The following is a 21321-nucleotide window of genomic DNA, read 5'->3' on the forward strand; positions in this document are numbered from 1 at the left end:
TGCTCAGCTTGAATTTGTATGGACTTTTGCTCTCGCTGTTAACAAATGGAGAACAAATCGAAATGCTCCAGTTCCTCAGAGTACTTTTAAATTTGTGTTTAATAAAATCCAAATAAAAAAGCATTGTCTTCTTAAGACTGAATTGGCATTTTGTTTTTGCTTTCCTTCATGTTTTCCTGATGGGGAGAGGATTTGGTTTTGCTCTTGTGGGGTCATATGATCAACATAGAAAGTTGGGTACACCATATGCGGTAGTTTAGGTGGTTTGTGATACATTATAATGGTAGAATCAGACAAAGGGTGACAACAAAAGGAATTAATTTAATACATTTAAAAAAAATAATTCTTAGTTATTTCAATTGTGTGTTTTTATGCAAATAACCACTATAGATTATATCAAAGACTATAACAAAGTAAAAAAAATGACATTTGAAATTTCTGATGGCCTACACTGACTTCAGAGCAGTTGAAATTATTTTTGGGAAGAAATAGGCTGGAGTCTTTTATACCAGCTGCATCAAGGCGACAACAAAAACATCTGTATCGGCCAATATGGATCATTAACTATCGGCAATCAGTATTGTGAAAAAAACGTGATACCACAGACCAGTTCTCAGTTTTCTCTTGTCATGTGCACTAATTAAAAAAACTAAACGGAGAGCCTTGTTTTATGACAAATCCACCTTTCCAGTAGCGAAATACTTCTTTAAATTATTCATTATAATGATATGAATTGCATCGGGTATTTTGGGAGATGTTTATGAGCTGCTCTGATATCTCTGAACACCTTCACTTGCCAAAGGGATCAATGGCTTCAAGATTGTTTGTAGCTTTCCCGGACTACTTTACTCTTACCAGTCTCACGGGAGCTCTTCCTTTATTCATCACAAACAATCAATTCATGGAAGATGGAAACCAGCTTCAGCTCTAATATGATTTACACTTTTTAGCTTTCATTTTCACCTGTCAATGAGATAGAGGCAGTGAAAACCGATGTTGTTCATCATAGCTGCCCTCCCAGTAGCAGTCGTTAGTTTCTTACTTTATTTCTGTGTCTACCTTCAGAGATATCCCTCTGAAGCTAAATGTACGTCTGAGTCTGGCATGCTGCAAGTGCAGTATAATGAAGGCTAGTGCTCTCGAACATTGACTCAGCCATCCATTCATTCACAACAAGTCGTGCACACATGAACCATGCATGCACACATTTATGAGCTCAGACATGTGCACACACTTCAATCAACATAGCAAACGTGGCTTTACTCTTCGGTCTTCACATTGTGTCCTTTGCATAAAGATTTGCTGTGTTTTTATTTGTAATGATGTTTCTGATGCCAGCACTATAGTAACAAAGAAAGATGTCCATGACCATTGCAGTTTATTGTGATTAAGACGGTTATTGCATTATGCACAATGCTTCCAGGGAGCTGAACTGCAAATTAAACGTATCTTATACAGTTTTTGTATTAATGGAGGCGTCCGGCTTTGAAGAGAGAATAGATGCGTTTCCCTTTCAGTTCAGTTCTTAAAGGGCTGTCTGATGCTGTTGCTGCTGTGCTGGTCCTCCTGCCTGTCAACCGCCATCTACTGCAGGTAATACACTGCCTGTGGATAAGTACCTCATACAACTTTACTTCAAATAATCCGAACAACTCCTTTAATGTTTTTGAACAGAGCTAAATGGTTCTTAGTCCTGAGTGAGTCCTCAGCAGCTATAAGCCTGACAGGCTGTACAGTAGAGGCCGTAAACATGCCGCAGTATCAACTCACTCAGCTGTGAAATACTGCTGACATGATTGTGTGTGAACCACAATTACGTCCCAAGTCCCTGACAAGTGACCACAGAGCACTAGTTGTTTAGTCAACTGTGGAAAATAGACTGGTGAACCCGGCCTCTAATGCCTCCATTTGACCAAAACACTATCAGTGCAATGTCACACATAGTTCAAACTGTTTGGTGTAGAAAGAGATTGGCACCAGCGGGCCAGGAGGGAGGGGAGAGTGGAGCCTACATGTGCTGCTGAACAAAAGCTGACAGAAAGCACAAATCATTTTGTATGCGTGCTTGTGGCGTTTAAAACATCGGGGGAGTTATAATCTAGATTGAGTAACATAACAATGTGCAGAAAGAAATGCCTTTTCACCCTTTACTTCATCAATTTTATTCAGCTAAATGAATTCCGCTGTGTAACTTTGAGTGTGTTTTCGGAACCAAAGAGATGTTATGGCAGGTAAGTGACACATCATTTGTATAGATTTACCTTGTGGCTGATTGGAGTTAACAGTGAAACAGTAGATTTCAGGACACAGTGGCTGTCACTGTTAGTTAAATGTTTGTCCAGCGCATGACTGTTTGTGGCATGACCGTTTCTCCAAATAATACACAGTAGCAGCTTCACCACGCGTCATTTATAGTCATTTGTTAAATGGTTTTGGACAGAGGCCGACAAAATCAGCCTCACATTTCTAGCTGGCATTAACATTTTCTTTTCCTAGTTTTATTTTTAAAAACTATCTACATGTACTTGTGCAATTTATGTTCTGTGAAAAAATACAAAGCCCCAATAATGAACATCTTTGATACTCACATTTCTACCCCTCCACACAATAGAAATACTGCTCCAAACTAGTTTCGACACATGTGCACTGCCATGTCGACACACACCTCTGCATGTATGTTTACAACAGCACTCAAAATAATCCACTGTGGGATCAAAAGACAACCAAACCGCTGTTTATAAGCTAAGCATGTATTGAATATTTAATACTCGCCTCCGAGGGCATGATAGTGGTGGGTGTACACTATAAACCACAGAATATCCCTTGCTTATGTTCACAATCATCCAAGCCAGATATATTGTTTGAATACTTTCTGACATCATGTACCTTGCATCTAACTTGCATCTGTTTACACCAAGCACTTCATTACAGTTGTACTTTTGTTTAAATGAGATTTCTAGAAGTCACAAATGATTACATTTACTTTGTGCTTTCATGGAAAGAGCCAACAGAAGCGGAGAAAGTCATCAAAAAGATTTAAAATTAAGGAGGAGTCCAACATTGTCTGTCTGGGGCCAAAAAACAAGGGCCCAAAGCAATAAGTTAAACCACTTATAGCTCAGAAACACACACACACACGCACACAGACACACACACCAATCTGCTGGCCACAGAGCCAGGAACAGAGGTTGCTAATGGACTACTTTCATTCCTAATTACAGGATTAATTTGTCCATTTAGGCCTGAATGAAAAATGCTCAACAATTGTAGGGCAAAACTGGGTTGGACAGACCGACCATCTCCGCCTTTACTAGTAGACAGCCTTTTAATCAATCAATCAATCAATTAGCTAATTAATTGAATTATTGGCACTAACAAACTGTCGTTTTTATTTTTTGTTGTCGTGGCCTCTGACCATAAATCTTTATTCCAGCAGCACAGATATCTTAGTTTCCTTGACACAATCAGTCAGTGTCTCTCTTTCTCTCTCTCTCTCTCTCTCTCTCTCAGAGAGCTGCATTAATATTTATAGCCTGGCAGGGTCACAGGCTGTCACAGAGAGCACCTCATAAAGCCTTTCACCGATGTCCTGCCGGCCCCACTGTAGTTATGTGATCGTAATGGAAAGTCTACGGTTATCATGTGTATGTGCCGTCATTGATTTGTGTCCATCGTTAGCGAGATGTTTGGCAATGTGTTGCCCTCCTGTGTGTGTGTGCCCATGTGTGTGTGTGTGTGTGTGTGTGTGTGTGTGTGTGTTATAAGCAGCCAGCAGTGTAACGTGCTGAACAGACGTGCTTTGGACTCAGATTCATCCCCAGAAAATCTCCAGCCATCAGCATGTCACTAAAATGGTCCTGTGAATTACACACACTCCTTTTGTATCAGGTCTAAGACAAACAGGCACACACAGGCATTTGTCAAATGAAGCTGTCATGGAAGTTCAACCAGGAGGGCCAACACATCCCGGCGCTTCTCACAGATATGCCAAATATTTCTGACACAGCCAGTCAGTTATATCTGCCAGCGTTTATTCCAGGATCAGTTACTAAATATCCCTTTGTTTATATTATTATATATATTATGCACAAACAAACTAAATATTGCATTACAAATGAATGAAATGAAATTTCGATTTATTGGAAAAACACGCAACAATGTGTGTACTGGAATTAACAGATAAACAAATACGATGTCTGTAACACATGAAACTAGTCTCCAAACTTACAGGATGTAGCTCAAATTTCTATTTAAATACAGTACTTGAGCAAATGTACTTAGTTACATTCCAAGCTACAACATACCCTTGTGTATGCATACTTAGAGGATATATATTCTTAAAAATGCTTTGTTCTTGCAAACACTTGGATCTTTCCGGAAAAAAGGACTGCATTGTTATTAGACTGGCAGGACATGTGCATTTGTGTTAATTACTGCCTTTTTAGTGATTAAATGTGCATAATAGTGCTTACGTAAAAAAAAGGTTTTAACAGTTTTGACACTGATTGATTTGCTTATGAGTAGTTTAACTTACATTGAGAGAGTTTATTAGATATAATAAAAATCAGCTTACTGTAAAATGTCCACCAAGTAAATTAAGTTTAAATAAAATCTCAGAAAAAATAGAGAGGGCATGACGTACATGACTGTATGTACAACATGTGCATGTTTATGTATCCAACAGGCGGTAATATTGATAAATGGCATCGGACATATGGGGATGAAAGAACATGATGACAGCCGCTAATCTTGAAGATCCAACACGAATGATGGTTTTCAGAGTCCCAGGCATGTACGAGCAAGCAGCAGAGTGATGAGCATATCCCTCGGATCAGGCCCGAAACATGCTCTCACTCACATCTTTTGATGTGGGTGAACGCTCTGTTTTGGTGCTTCTGAATCTTAGAGCAGGTTTTAATGCCGTAGATCCCGGCATCCTTCTGAAAGGCTTAGGCCATGGGTGTGTGCCTTTGAGAGAGCCTTAGACAAGTCCACCTTTATCTGTCAGATAGAATATTTTCCATATTGTTTGGTCTCTACATGTTTGAAACTGATGCTCTTCTCTGTGGCGTGCCTCAGGGTTCTGTCTTGGGTCCTACAACGGGGCTCCAGGGGCACCATTTAGTCATTTAGACTATTTTGGGAGATTTTATAACAAAGAGCGCAATTATTTTTACAGTCTAATGAAAACACACTTTTGCCCAAAGCATGTCACGATTGATAAGATGTCAGACGTTGTTTATATCATTATATTTAATGGTAGGTATAGCTATGACTTGCACAGTTTCAGTGTGTGGCAGAGACACATTGCACCTGTATTGCACCTTTAAAAAACAAAGATGAAAACGGGATGAAAGTTATTCAATAGCTACAATAAATGTTATAAGAAAAAGGCACATAATAAAAGAGTGTTAAGAATACATTTAAAGGAAGGTATTGAGTTTGCCAGAATTCAAACACATTATTCCAGTTCAATCATTTAAAATCATAATACATTTAGGAGTAGTCAACAAGACTCGACTAAAGAATATATTACTTGGTATCCATGTTTGAAAAAAGCACTTTTTTACTTAATTATTATTTTTCCCTTTGAAATAAAGAATGTATCAGTAATAGAGCTGGAATACATATGAATGTGTAGTGTTGCATGTTAACTACATTTTGTGCTGGTTTCCATTAAGGAGCACCAGTGCTCTTAATGGAAAAGTTTGTTTGTAGCTCGATATGTTATTTGCTTTGCATTTGCTTCCTTTTGGTCATATTATTGGAACATTTAAAAAGGTATACCTTAAATCACTGTTACGCTAATGATATCCAACTGTATGTTTCTTTTAAGCATGATGAGACTTTAGCACAATTGTCGGACTGCAGAGGACTGGGTGGCTAACAACCTTTTACAGCAGCTAAAGACAGATAAGAACGAGGTCCTTATCATTGCTTCAGATAGCATAGCTTCCAAAGTTACTCAGTGAATTGGGTCCCTCTCCTCCGCTGTACAGTCTAATCTCAGACATCTTTGTGTTATATTTGATTAGGCTAACGTTAGTATATCCAGCAGCAAAAGTGAACTGCAGTAAAATAGCTGCAGCCTGTACCGGCCTGCTGCTCAACTCAGTCTGCAGAGGCCTGAAGCCCCGCCCTCTCTGCTGCACAAAATGATGGTTGCTTGTTTATTAAAAGGTTGCTAATATTAAACTTGTCGCGTGTCCAAATTGTACTATTTCGATACTGCTCATCCTCGGTTTCACAGAAATACACCCACCAAGTGGGATGTAGATTGGATGATCGGTACTCGAGATATGTGAAGCACACACCCAGTAGTATCACCACCTGAGCTGGAGATGATTATTCACACTTAGACCACTGCAATTCCCCTTTCACTTGCCTCAGCAAGTCGACCTTGGACCGTCTACAAATGGTCCAGAACGCTATACTGCAAGGCTGTTGACCAGGTCCAGCAGCATGACCCACATCCCAACCATCTTTGTTTTGGTTCTCCTTCACGTTCATGATTCATTTTACGGTTCTGGTTTTCAAAAATAGAGCCCTGTATGACCTGCTCCATCCTTATATCACCAGTAGGTCACTTGGGTCTTCTGATCAGGGCTTATTGCTTCTCCCATGCACTCACTGAAAAACAAAAGGTGATTGTACCTTTAAAGTGATGGATCGGACACTGTGGGAGGCGCTTCTTATAGACACACAATATGTTGATGCCTTAAGAAATGCCTTTGTCTCAGCACCTTAAGGTCCACTGTTGCTTGTGTTTCAATGTTTGTTAAAAATGAAGGCCCTACAAATAATCCTTTTTGTGAAGAACTTTGTGACCTTGCTCTGAAAGATGCTACACTAAATACAATTTCTCAGAGTCACAGCACACCGAGGTGATGAAACATTTGCCCTTTCTGATGATACAGGACTGTTTTTGGACTGCAGATATCCGTTCAATAAGTGCTGGTCATGGTTATGGCAATAATTAAAGTATTCTCAAGGAGTCCATGATGTTATGAGAGCTGAAAACATGCAGGTTGAAACTCTTGTGAATGTGGAACATTAGCTCCTTTCCATTGATAATACTGAACAAAAGAGACCAGCACTAAAAAGAGATTTCCTCAGCAGAGATGCGGCTTTAATATTCTCGGGGCGTACAGTATAGGTCGAGCTCTCGCCGGCATTGAAATAAACCTTTGTAGCTCTGCTGATTAATGCATTATGGTGGAAGGCAAGAGCAGCCATGAACTTGAATTCATTTTCTGACTGTAATGCAAAGCAAAATGAAACACCCTCGAGGGTTATATAGAGCATAATAAAATACACATTCCCTCTGCTTGTTCCACAAGCTCTACTCAGCTGGTAGGTTGGTCTTCAGTCTGTAATCTTCAAAAATTACGTTGAACTGATCAAAACCATACTGTGAATAAGAAATGCTATGTAAACAGTGTGTTTTGGTTATCCTATACGAGGTAAAAGTCGGACTTAGTATAACGAAAGTGAGACATTAATTAAACCATGATTAGATTTTTCAAAGCATTTTGCAAAACATCCATATGATATCTATTCCCCTGTCATGGCTGTCAAAGTAGAGCTTTGAGAAAAAAATGTACATATATTTATATATATATTTATACTGTGGTAGCCTGGCTAAAACATGCAGCTGAAAACATGTTTTAACAACAATTAGTAAACCCCAGGAGCAATGTAACAGAAAGCCGAAGCAACAGCATCTTGAATAACGTATGTCTCTATGTTCCATAAACAAGAACATAGTTCCTTCGGCCATTGGAATAATTTGATCAAAAACAGTCCTTTTGCGAATAAGCTCAACAGTCGCAGTCCATGCAAATAAAGTCAGTGGTGCAGAGAAGCACTGTCTGACATTAAAACCATGTTTCAGCTACACAGCCCTGCTCAAAACACTAAAGGACAACTTGCACTCACATCCCTGTGGAAGTAGCTGCTCATGTAAGTCTCTCACTGCCTGACACCTCACAAGTGCAGTGACCGTTTCACCTCAAGACTGCTGTGCCTCTCCATTATTTAAATCTCTCCACTCTACACTTCAGTCCAGAAAAGGTATCAAGTCCGTCCAGTTTAAACATTGCTTTCTTTTTATGAATGAACCAGGCCCACAAATATATACATAAACTGGGTTTATATTCTATATTCTATTATTGTTCAACATTTAGTTATAAGATTTCCGTTTTGCAGATGGATGAAACAAAAGAGATGCAACGTATTACGAGTTAATTTATTGTTGTTGGTATGGTATGTGCATTTGTAAACAGCGGGCAGAACAAAGCAAAATGTTTCCCCCTGCTTCCAATCTTAATGTCAAGCTAAGCTTATGGCCTCTTGGTACTATCTTCTCATGTAATGCTCGGCTTGAGAGGAGGCATTATACAAAAGCAAAGCAAATCAAGAAGATGACGTGATATGGCTGGTTAGTGCTTCATTGGAGTTGCAGAGGTTAAAATATAATTAACTGTAAATTAAACAAATGTATACGTATTTGCTGCAGTACTGTACATACTTGTGGCAATCTCAAAGATTTCCATTGAACTAAATGTCTGTTAACTCACTATCTATTGCCAACGGAGGTAACAAAATGGTGAATGAGCCTATGGCTCACTGATGAAATACTCCACACTGCAGACCATCTCCGTCTTGTTTCCCGGCAAGGCAAACAAGACGGAGATGCCCTCTAACTCTCTATCTCTCTGTGAACACATAACTCATAACAGTCATAAACAGCAGCAGACTGCAGAAAGTCTTGTCTTTTACCCCGTATCACTCGCAGGCAAACCTGCCACGGCATTAACGCAGCACACTTGACTGGATGGAAAACTACAAGATAAGGTAGAAGAGTAGGATTTCCTCCAAAACATGGACACGGTGTATTTTCTCCTTCCACGGAGAAAAATATCTCAATGTATCTTTGATGTGGAGTTCACAAGGAAAGAATGCAGAATTTCGTATTCAACTCATCTTTTCTCCCCCACAATGGTGCACCTGTTTTTAATAAAAACATGCAGTCTCCAACCATCCAAACATTGCACTCAGTGTCATATGCTGTCAAAACAAAAAGCCAATCTCGCATTTTTTTATTTATAACTCATATCTGTCTCTAATACTTCAGCATGACAGACATCTCAGAATGCTGCGAACACTTTTGAATATTTTAAAATACTGAGAGATCATTCAAATTAGAAGAAACTTTTAGGGCTGCAACTAAAGATTATTATTGTTATTTAATGAATAAATTAAACCTTCAGTATATAAAATTACATAAAACATGCCCATCACAAAACACAAGGAAAAGAATAGAAATCCTACACGCGTCTTTTCAATATGAAGATACAGCTAGCAACTTAGCTTAGCTTAGCATAAAGAATGGAGGCTTGTCGTCTCTGTAAGTAGTGACTCCAGGACGTCAGGCACAATGTGTTGTTTTTACAGTTACACAAACACACAAGAAGTAAATTAACATAATCGAAGAAGCAAAATACGATATAGAATAATTCTCTAGGCCAGTAATGAACTTTTCCTTTCAGCACTAAAATCCTAAACTACCCAGATTGTATGACTATCCCTTGGACCTTGTTTTATCATTCAAGACTTTAATCTTAAGTCAGCAAAGAAAACCAAGTCTGTAACGCACATGCTTGAACGGTTTGGAGAACTGATTTGGAGAAACTCCAGCTATTACAAATCACAATGCAGAGCTGGCCACCCACAGTTGGCTGGTGGGTTGGTGCAGGATTGCCAGGCCTGAAAGCATCCAGCCGGTGTATTAGTCACCTGCCTGTCAGTGCTGCGTCTCGGCCAGAAATGGAGACGCTTGACTGTCAGCACAGAACATGACATGCTACAGTCACAAGAACTACACCAGATATTACCTTTGAGACCGCTCTTCACAGGAAGATGTGGCTGCCGACTGACATACTATTCTGGTGAATTAGCAATGCTTTTTAAAGAAAGAGAGGCAAGAGGATTTAACTATTTTACAGTGAACACTGTGTGTCCAATTTCTGCTCACACCTCCAATGATGGGATATTTCCTTTGATCCACAGGAGCAGAAATGATTCAGATCTCTTTCATTGTCGTAACATCACACAAAGGCAAAGACAGGGAGGGGGAGGGGAATAGAAATGTGAAGGGATGGAGGTATGTGTCGCAGGGAACCAAGGTGATAGAACTAAAGGGAGCGAGACAAGTGAGATGCAGTGAAAGGGGAGGGGTACAACCATGATGTGGTGAGGCAGTAGAAAATAAAATGAGATTATTTATGGCATTAAGAGAGCATGAAATAGAATCAGGCAGGGGCTTGTTTGTGCTGTACCCAAATCCTGATCTTTAAAGGACAAAGACTGAAAGATATGCAGTCAAAGAGAGATCATCTTCAGTCACAAGTAAACCACCTCTATCTCTCTTTATCGTTCAAAGGAGAGGAGAAGGATGATTTGTGTTATACAATGTATCACAAATGCAGGCTTGGAGATTGTGGGCTACAACATGCACTACATGACAGTCAATTAAAGGTTTTATGGCTATATTTTGGCAGAAAAATGACTCCCTAGAAATGGAGAGACACATTTCACCACTCAACAAAGCAAGATCAGGGAAATATCCAGTTATGTGGTTATTTATAAGAAAGAGGGGTCCTTTTGTGTGGAGTTCTCCCCAGTGAGGGTTCCCTCCGGGACTCCGGCTTCCTCCCACAGTCCAAAGACATGCAGCTCAGGTTAATTGGAGATTTTAGAAAAATTGCCTGTATGTGTGATGTGAATGGTTGTCTGTCTCTATATGTGCCCTGCGATAAACTGGCGACCTGTCCAGGTTAACCCTGTCTTCGCCCAATGTCAGCTGGAATCGGCTATAACGCCCCCACGACCCTAAATAGGATACGTGGTTTGGATAATGGAAATATCTAAACATGTAAACAAAAAAAAACTAAAACAGGAAAGAAATTCTCAAAAAACTGCAAAGACTTCTAGCTGACTTTGCTCCTTTAGTTTCCAGTCCAGAGGCTATGGAAGCAAACAATAATGGAGCTGTGATCCAGGGATTTTAATACAATCTGAACATGCCCCAAAATTGAAACTGTGTTCAGAGATTTACAGTTTCTGCAGCTGCTAAAAGGGGACCAGTCACATGCTTTTTTTAATAGACATGTTTAGCACTCTGTCATATTACATTTGAATTGGTAAGTAGTTTCAGAATGATTGGTCTGCATGTGTTTGCTACAGCATCGCGGGTTATCAAATACAGCAGTTAATAATGTCCTATGCAGTGTCATGATTGGTATTCTGGTGTAGTGTGTAAACGAATATACTGTATATGTGGTGATTCAAACAGAAAATAAACAAAGTATCTGCTTCAGTGTGTAAGTATGTGTCTCTTATAACATCACATCTCCCTCTTGAATAGCATTGCTTTGTTCAGAGTTGTCAGATTAGCAGCTGAGCGTGGGCGCTCAAAAGACACTCACCACAAGAGAGAGCGGCCTCTTCCATGACACCACTCCAATCAGTCCAGAGAGCAGCACCTGGGAGAGAAGACCCAAAACAGATGCTGTCAGAGGTGGTTGATACCGACATGTATGTGAAAAGAACAAACACGGCTGTGTCTGAAGAGAAATTCCTATCGATGATAATAACATTGCAATCACCGAGAACATTACTGGGATCTGGGAAATGAGTTTGATGATGCAAGAAGAATGAGTCAGGTGATCGTACAGGTTCCAAATCTTTTGTGCTCTCGGGATGCTGCTGTCGCTCTGTCAGCCGGTTGGTCCACCAGTTTGGTCAGAATCGATTGCCATTAAAGTTTGTACAGACATTCGTCACTCCCAGAGAATGTGACCTATGATGAGTCCCTCGTTTTTCATCTAGCTCTACCATTTGGTCACAATGTTGCTTTGCCCAACACTGTACCACACCTGCTAATTAGCAAACGTTAGCATGCTAAGATTTTGAACACAGTAAACAAAGTTAACTTCTGCATGTTATGTTCTTTAGCATTGTCATTGTAAGCATTTGCTGTGATACGTTAGCATTTGGCTCAAAGCAAGGTTGTGCTTAAGTACCACCTTTGGACATCTGCTACAAGGGATGTTGAATCTGGAGCCTAATTTGTGTTTCTGTGAAAAAAGCTTGATTTGTGGAGCTTGTAGACAACCGAAGAGATGCACAAATCCTAAGGAAGGCTCAAGAAGGCCCAGCAGAGGCTGTACTTCCTGCGCCAGCTTAGGAAGTACAACCTGCCTCAGGATCTGCTGACCTTGTTCTACACCGCAGTCATAGAGTCTGTTCTGTGCACCTCAATCACTGTCTGGTTTGGATCGGCCACCAAACTGGACAAGAACAGACTCCAACGGACAGTCAGGTCTGCAGTAAAGATCATTGGTGCCAACCTGCCCACCATCCAAGACCTGTACACCTCCAGAGTCAGGAAACGGGCAGGAAAAATCACTGCAGACCCCTCACACCCCGGACACAAACTATTCAAACTCCTCCCCTCTGGTAGACGCTACAGATCACTGTTAACCAAAACCTCCAGACTCAAAAACAGTTTCTTCCCCCTTGCCGTCTCACTACTGAACAAATAACACCACTGTAGCATATATATACATATATATATATTTATATTTATATACTTTAAATCCCTGCACTTCTCGCACTCTCCACTTCTTCTTGCACTACTGCTGTGCAACATTCCACAGCCACTGTATATAGCCATTCCGCCTGTACATACTCTTAAACTCCTTAGTCCATTGCACTGTTTGTATTGTATATTGTGTTGTATATTTGTATTAAGTTGTATATTTGTATACTGTATTGTATTGTATTGTGTTGTATATTTGTATTATTTTGTATATTTGTATACTGTATTGTATTGTATTGTATTGTGTTGTATATTTTGTGTAAGCACACTGAGAGTCACCTTACCAAGTCAAATTCCTTGTTTGTGCAAACTTACTTGGCCAATTAAACCTGATTCTGATTCTGATTCTGAATGTAACTACGTTTTATTGGAGATCAGAGTCATTACAACAACAAGCGTATTATCTCCCAGCCAAGGAGCTCCTCCTCATCATCCAACTATTCAATTTTTTTCCCCCAGCCAAGATGTTGTGTTGGGCCAAACTTATATGAAACTATTGTATCACGCCTATCAAATCGTTTGAAAGACCATTTGAGAAAGGACTTAAAAACCAGGGGACCAAATAGAAAAAGAGAAATGACATGCCATGCACAATTCGCCGCAGAACTATGAATGGCAGGAGTGCTCAAGAGGGTGCACAGCCGTAGGAGAACAAATCAGGCAATGTTTCTCCTTTTCTAATGAAGACAGCAGACAGTTGAAACGTCTGAACTATTGAATAAAATGTAAACCCCTTTCCATCACCTCAACTCTCTTTTTTTGGAAAAGTAAACAAAGGCACATGGCAAAATGACATTCGTCACAGTTTAAAGACCAACTTCCTGTCTTTGACATGCTATACTTTCTGTAGATGAGCATGTGCAAGATTGAAGGTGAACAAAGAGTTCAATGAGGGATTATTACTAACTCTAATTTCAAGTGCCCTCACTTTCTGTTTTACCTCCAGATTAAGTGTTCTGCAGAATCTGTTGGCTTGTCTATAGCCTGTGTAATAGTGTAATAGTCTGAGCACTTGTTTCTTGCTCCGTCAGACCTCACTATTGTGCTGTGACCATGCTCTCATTTACTTTTGGTAAGTACAATGCAACTACAATTATATGTGTCCTTTATCATTTACTCAACAACACAATTAACAATTAATTTGGTCCTTCAGTTACCTGTTCTATGAGACACAAAAACAGACAGTTAATATGGGCTTCAGTTCTTCTGTAGTTTCTCTGGTAAACACATTTGAAATCACATCTTCTATAAGATATGTTGAGACATTCACAGATCAGGTGGGAAGTGTCGCTCAGACTGATTCTCAATGCTGTGCCCATCTGTTGCCAGTTAAGTCACTCGTTGCTAAGTGTTGATGTGGATTATCTTTGCAACTGCTCACTGTGTATTCACAGGCTCACTTTTCCATCGAATTTCAAGACTCAGATCGCTGTGCTGATGATGTTTTTCACACTCAGTGACATTGTTCTCGGCACACACGTTCACATAAATGAGCTTCTGTTTCCTGTTTCCTATTTCCCTCCATCACTGTTGTTATGTTTATTCATCCAAACATCCTCGGGGAAACCACAACTATATGTGTTGCAAAGCAACACATATACAACCCCTCAACCTGTGTCTTGCTCTCATTATCTCACCATCAGACTCCCAACAGGTCCAGATATTTAACATGCTAGATGTCTGGACCGTGTGTCTTTGATGCATCAGCGGGTCAAAGATGCTCTTTGCTCTTTGTACAGTTGTCAATTTGCGAGCACCGAGCAAACGTGGATTTACCTCCGATCGGGGGATTTGTCGGAGAGCTCAAACAATATTTGGAGTGTGAAGAAATCTGGGCTCAAGTCGCATAGTGTGAACTCGGCTTCAGCTGGGAACAAATGAACAACGGGGCCGTGTAGTTTGAGGTGCTTATAGAAAACTGAATGCTGTGAGCTCTTCGAGGACTGTAACATGAGTGCCATGTTGCATCTTTTCATGGTTGGTTAGCGTTTCTAAAGTGTCTCCAGCTTCTTACAAGTCTGAGTCCCGCCTCACACAACTTGGTACGCCATACAGGAAACTGTGCACGTACGTCTCATTTCATTTGACTGCTGTCAGCGGCTAAACATAATCATACAGACTGCTGAAGTACCCCTGTTTGGTCCCAATGTTGACTTCATGGATATTCTGTGTCTATTCACTTACTGACATCTGTCATTTGTTTGTGATACACATCACAGCTCAGACTAAAAGGCTCCTGAGCCACAGGATGAACAATAAAATGAGTTTAGGACTCACCTCCCATATGGTTTGTTTGTTACAGGAAGCTTTATGAATTTAGGAAGTCAATAGCTGTTTTACAAGATTCGACTTGAAAACAAATCTACATTTATACACAACATGACAATGCAGTCACACAAAGGAAATCATCTCACACACACACATACATTAAAACACAAATATTATTAAAATCTGTCAATTAAAACCCTAAGGAATGCATGTCTCCAACTTCAGTTTATTTTGCTTTTCATCTCAGTCGAAAGGTGGAAATTCAGTTCAGAGTTGGGATGGCAAACCTTTATAGCCACATGTCCCCTGACCTGGTGTCCTGTTGGATACTTTCTATGTCACCAAATTTTTAATTTGTTTAATCGTATAATGCATCAATCAGATTTTCGTTGACAGCATGCAGTAGGAGTAAGCTCTTGTGAAAAACTCGGTAAAGGCATTGAGGAATAAGGTACAGAAGAAATGTCCATGACTGATACTAATGTGACAGCAGCTGTACATTATACCTGTTTTCTATGAGATATTTCCATCCATCTATCAGTGGGCTGCAGCCTATTATTGCATGCATTGGGCCAAATGTTTATTGTAACAATAATTTATCCATAGATATAAAATAATAATAAAAGTATACCTAGGAGCATTATACTTCGAGTAATTCCCGATAGTGTAAAATCATGTAATTCCAAGAAAATTGACATGCAAAAGACATCTGTTTACTTTCATTGAAAAAGCCCTCTTGCGGCCGCAGCGATGCAGAAGGCAGCAAAGGAGGAAGTCGGGCGGCGACACTATAGAGTGACAAAGCCCACAAAGGGAGGAGGTGGATGGAAGTGTCAACATGGGTGACAGCTGTTTGTTTCCTGTTTCCAATCCACAGTCAATGTGGGTTTCTTTTGAGCATGACAACAATCGCATGATCAAAATGATGCATTTTCAAACGGTTTTGGGAGCGTCGGATCAGAAAACACTCACACGGGTCCATCGAGATGGTCAAAATGTATTGTGTGGTTTAAGTGGGAGGACTTCTTGTGTTATCACCACGGCGATACTGTCTCTCAGGATTTATTGGTGCTCCAGGTTTTTCCATTAGCACTGATTTGCTTTTAGATTTTGTGCTCCATCTACCTGGAACCAGTTACCCTTCAGCTTGATGCGTTGGCTGGAATGAAACGATCCAAGCTATCTGGACTCGTGATGTCTGTGCTTCCCTCCGATACATATTACTCCACTGCTGTTATTGAGCTGTCGTTTGATTTAGTCAGTTTGTCTTTTATAACTTCGTCACACTAAACAGCAGATGTTTTTTTAACATAACGAGATACCTGATTTAATTCAATTTTGATTTAAAAAACTATTGATTTTCTGAGCACGCTTCACTCTGGGCGTGGTGTTGCATTTTTAAAGTGCCTGCTTCTGTAGGTGTGAATTTGCGTATCAATGGAATGTGTGTGAACAAAGGGTACTTATAGCCTCCAGCACTCTATTCCTCCATGGTCTCTCTCTGTGCCTTTCACCCTTCTTCACCCTCCATTTAACACCAACATGCTCTCCCCATTCTCCCACCTAGCTCTCCTCGGTTTTGCCATCTTTTCCTTTCCATTTTCTGCCAGTATTACACTTGTTCTCTGTATTTCTTGCTCCCGCTCGGCGCCCACACAATCACAGTCTATTTCTGCACTTACACACTCACCATCCAGGCTTCTCACTTCTATTTCCCTCTCCATCTTGTTCCACTCTCCAGGTAATCTTGGATGGGACGTTAATATTTCATATGAGCAAACATACAGACATTTACTCCGGACACTTTTGGGGACATTACATAGACTTACATTATTTTCCTGGAGACTTACCCTAACCCTTAACCAAACCGTAACCACTGACCCAAAGATCATCAAGTCGGGGACATGACTTCTGTCTAACTGGTCTTTAGCCTACAATGTGTCCCCGGAGGATTCCTTACTCAGGAATACGCACACACACGCCAGAATAATATAATTATAAACCTGAAGGTCATGGTGCTTTTCCTTTTTTTTCAAAACACTCATCTGGTTGTGTTCCAGAGACAATGTGTGTCTATTCTGGCTAGTGTGTCTGCTGTTTCTTATTATTGTCTTTATTGTCATTAAAAGCTAGGTCTATTTTTGTCAAATAACTACTTTTTCTTTTGTTTAAACACATATCCTCGAAAGCAGTGCTACAGTTTTCCTGTTGCATTTAGGAAATGTAGAAAAAGAAAATAGCGTAATATGCAAAACAAGCAAAGACCAAGTAGAAATTACATACATACATACATACAGTATAAACTGCAGCAGCCAGCAGGAAACAGAGGCCTGTGTCCCTCCTGTGTTACTGAAGGTAATATTCACCCTTTCATGCACTGCGACAAGGAGTTCAGAGATGTTGTGTCACCATTACAAGAGTCTCTCTCTCTCTCTCTCTCTCTCTCTCTCTCTCTCTCTCTCTCTCTCTCTCTCTCTCTCTCTCTCTCTCTCTCTCTCTCTCTCTCTCTCTCTCTCTCTCTCTCTCTCTCTCTCTCTCTCTCTCTCTCTCTCTCTCTCTCTCTCTGCGCTGTTCCTGGCAGTAGAGGTTGAACTGAGCTCCGATCATATTGCAGTTTCTGGTTACTTATCCAGCTATTTCAGTCTTAGCAAAGATTTCCATAATTATGCAACTTGAGGTAGCTCAACTTAATATTATTCCCTTTAGGAATTCAGAATAAAAATCTCAAGTGAAACAGTGTGTCAAGCCCCAAAGAGATTTTTTTCTTGTCCATCACATCTTACTCTTTTATTCAGTTTTTAACACCATGACTCTTATCACATTGATGTAGACGCATGGAGCAGATGATGTGCGATCCTTTGTGAGGGCGAGAACCAGATTTAAAATTAAAGCGCACTGTTCCTTCAGCCATGTTGTCTTTTTGTTGTATAAATCAAGGGTGCTATCTAACCATCAGCACGCACACACACACACACACACACACACATGCCTGCATGCACGCACGCACACACACGCACACACACACATACACACACACACATGCACGCACGCTGATGGTTGAATGATTACCACTGCAGCAGAGACTGAATGTAACATGTGGGCAGGCTCTTTCTCTCTTTGTCTTACTCTGACATTTGTTTTTCTCATGCCATCCTTTTCTGCCCCTCTCCAGTGCGGCCATGCATCCGGTGTGACGGACTGTGTACCTGTGCGTACCTGTGTCTCCGTGTGTCTGTGGTTTGAGGGGAGAGACAATGTGAGAGCACGAACTATTTGATAACTCTGCTGGTTGTCAGTCACTGGAGGCTTTTCCCCTTGGCTGCTCCCAGAACAGGATTAACATGAAATACTTAGCAGCATAAGTCAGTGAAACCCGAGACGCACACATCAACTAACATACTGAAAAAATGCAGTAGCATCTTTCAATGTATTCGCATATTTCCTGGTATCCTATAATAATTCATATGCATCTTTGTGCAGTACAATACATGAGGTTAAATACTATTGAAAAAAAATCAATAAAGATGTTTAAATACAATCTGTACAGTGCAAATGAGTCAGAACTTGGGTGAAATGCAATCTAAATGTAATAACAGTTGCTTTCAAGATGAGATGGAAATTGAAGTTGCCAAATCCTGAAAAGAAAAATGAAGGTTTGATTAGATCTGATATATTTTAAGGAACATCTTAATATTTCCTAACAGAGGGTGTTGTGTAAATAATTAATGTCTCAAGAAGAAAAAAAGAAGTGAACACTGTGCCAAATCTGTTCAGGAACAACACACTTTAATTTCAGAGTTGGATAACATTTAAAGGCATTTAATCTGTGATGGAAGTTAGTCAGCAGAGCAGGATGTTCACATCATTGAGCCTATCAGCTTAAGTGACACACAGATGGAGGGTAACAACTTAAAATGACAGGCAATTTGATAAAGTGAGCATAAAAAACTGCACCTCTAAAACTAACGGGGACATTTAAAAAAAAAAATATTTGTTCTGGAAAATCGTAAAAAAAATCGAAATCATACAAAATGTGTGTGAATGAGTGACCATTCCAGCAACTTATTTTTGCCCCTGCCAGAGTTTTATTTTGGGTAATGATTAGTGTTTTATAAGATTTATAACCTTCTGTTTGAATTAAAGAGTCTGAAGACTTTGGTGACCTAACAGAATATAAAGTATTTGCAGGAGATGTCCCTCGGACCGTTACTTCTGATGTGCAGTGCACCACAGTAGTTCATAATCAAGTGTGTCATGACTGGGATGAGGATTAGCACCTCAAAGTCCCCTCTTAAATAAGGTTGAGGTATCCGGAGTGATAAAAGATTATGAGATTGACCACCGTTGGTAAGTGGCGGTGAGGAGAGAGCTGAGCTGTAGAACAAAGCTCTCACTATCCTCTTCAATCTCTGTACTAACCCAACGATTTGGAGTACTGACCGCAAGAATGAGCTGCGTTTGTGTTTGGTCTTAGTTTAGAGAAAGGAGCTTCTCCTGAACTTTGAGTCAGTTCAGGTGGTTGAGACACGTGCGAAGGCTGCTTCATGGACACCTCTCCTTGAATATGTCCTGGGCACTACTGACTAGGAGGAGACTCCAGATTTGGTGGAAATTTATGCTTTAGAAAAATTGTCTCTCTATTTAACACTTAGACAATTATAAGTTCACTTATTAGCTGTGGAGTCAGTCATTAGGGCTGACATCTCCAGATTGCTGACTTGTTGGACTAAAACTGATTATTTTGTCTTCATTCCCTTTTTTTCATGTTATAAAGTACTTGCTGGTCTTGCATAAACAATAAAGTGGTGCTCGCTGTGTTGTTGTTTTTCCATACAATGTTTTTTCTTTATGCACAAATTACGTACAGAGACTTAATTCAGGCCAACAACTACAGCATATAGACATACAGCATTAATTGGTTTACTGCAAGGAGGAGACACAAACAGTGAGTTGAACTATTTCATTCTATCTCATAACTCACCACATTTGGAGAGGTTTGCTGATTAATGGAAGCGAAACAAAAAGAGCCAGTTATAAGCATTCAATATTGAATTCCTGTAGGCCTAATTTGGTTAAAGTCCACCATGTACATTAGTGTAGTTTTCCAGATGTGCAGACAGAAAAGACCCAAATAGCAAAAATGCAATATAGAAACCTCTGTTAACAATTCATTGTTATTCTATAATGTTTTCTAATAATTAATCACATCTCATTATGTATTGTTTCCTGTGGAAAATATATTTCCAAGTGGGTGAATAAACAACCTCTTCCTCCGAATATCCAAAGTGAAGACTTCCATAATAGCCAAACGACAGTGGAGGTGTGTGTGTGACTCCATGCCACCGATTAGAAAAGAAGATATGAGAGTCCTGAAACTGCTATGGATTCTACCTAAATCACAGTCTTGACCTATTCTTATTCATTTATGCAGGGCGCCAATCAAAGAAGCCATTACTGGGAGTGAGGGCTTAGAAAGCAGGCCGTTTCTCAAACATCATCATTGCCAAGATGGATGGAACCAGTGCAGTTGCCCTGGTAACCACGAACTGGCCATTTGCCAGGATCCATAATGATCTACCATCAGCTGCTTCTCTGAGAGGGGCAGGGACCCTCGCTGGTTCAGACAGACTGACTGCACATGAATCCCCCGCATCACACACACACACACACACACACACACCCTCTTACAGATATGTCATACACACTCATATTCTGTAGAAACCCTGTCATACACGGTAAAACTAAACACTTAAGCCAAAATCAGCAGATCTCTCAGATACACAAAGATGCACATTGATACACACAGACTGCCACTCATTCAGCTCCTCTGCTGTTCTCTTTTGAGTGAAACATCCCCTTTTATTTACTTTCTCTTGTGCTTGATGTTGGTCAAGAGATGAAAGTCCTTTATCGAGTCCGTCTGAGCTCTCCCTTCTCTGCAGCCTTTTAGCACAGAGTAAAAAAGAGTGAAAGTGTGTGTGCACAGCTTTATGCGAGTGCATGTGTGTGTGTTTCAAAACATGGGCAGGCATGTGTTAAATCTGCAGAATAAGGCATAGCAGAATATGTCCGGGAGAGCTCATCATCCTGGCCTCTAATAAAAAACGAAGAGCCGCTGGTTAAATGTACGGCTAGTGTACGGTATTGTTATGAGGTATCTCCTGCTCAGACAGCTTAGTTTGTATTTCATAATTTCTTAAACAGGAAAACATTTGTTGTATTTTTAGAATGAATGGTATTGATTAAGAATGACAATCTAGTCGTTAAGTGTTGCTTTTGAGGAAACATTGCATATGTGAAGCTGCACCAAAGGCCATACATAGATAATTAAGCTCTAAATGTGGATAAGAATTCTGATGAAAAATCACTTGTGTTTCACCTTGAAGAAT

General features: G+C 40.1%; 1 protein-coding gene across 1 annotated transcript in view; it reads right to left on the bottom strand.

The window, feature by feature from the left end:
• fam189a1 (family with sequence similarity 189 member A1) overlaps nucleotides 1-21321 on the bottom strand; it is a 75452-nt gene that overhangs the window by 29628 nt on the left and 24503 nt on the right. Inside the window, 1 exon segment of the mRNA XM_034529031.1 lies at nucleotides 11490-11546. Coding sequence (XP_034384922.1) covers nucleotides 11490-11546 — 57 coding nt within the window.

The sequence above is a fragment of the Cyclopterus lumpus genome, chromosome 3, assembly GCF_009769545.1.
Source record: "Cyclopterus lumpus isolate fCycLum1 chromosome 3, fCycLum1.pri, whole genome shotgun sequence".
In the NCBI taxonomy this organism is placed as follows: Eukaryota; Metazoa; Chordata; class Actinopteri; order Perciformes; family Cyclopteridae; genus Cyclopterus; species Cyclopterus lumpus.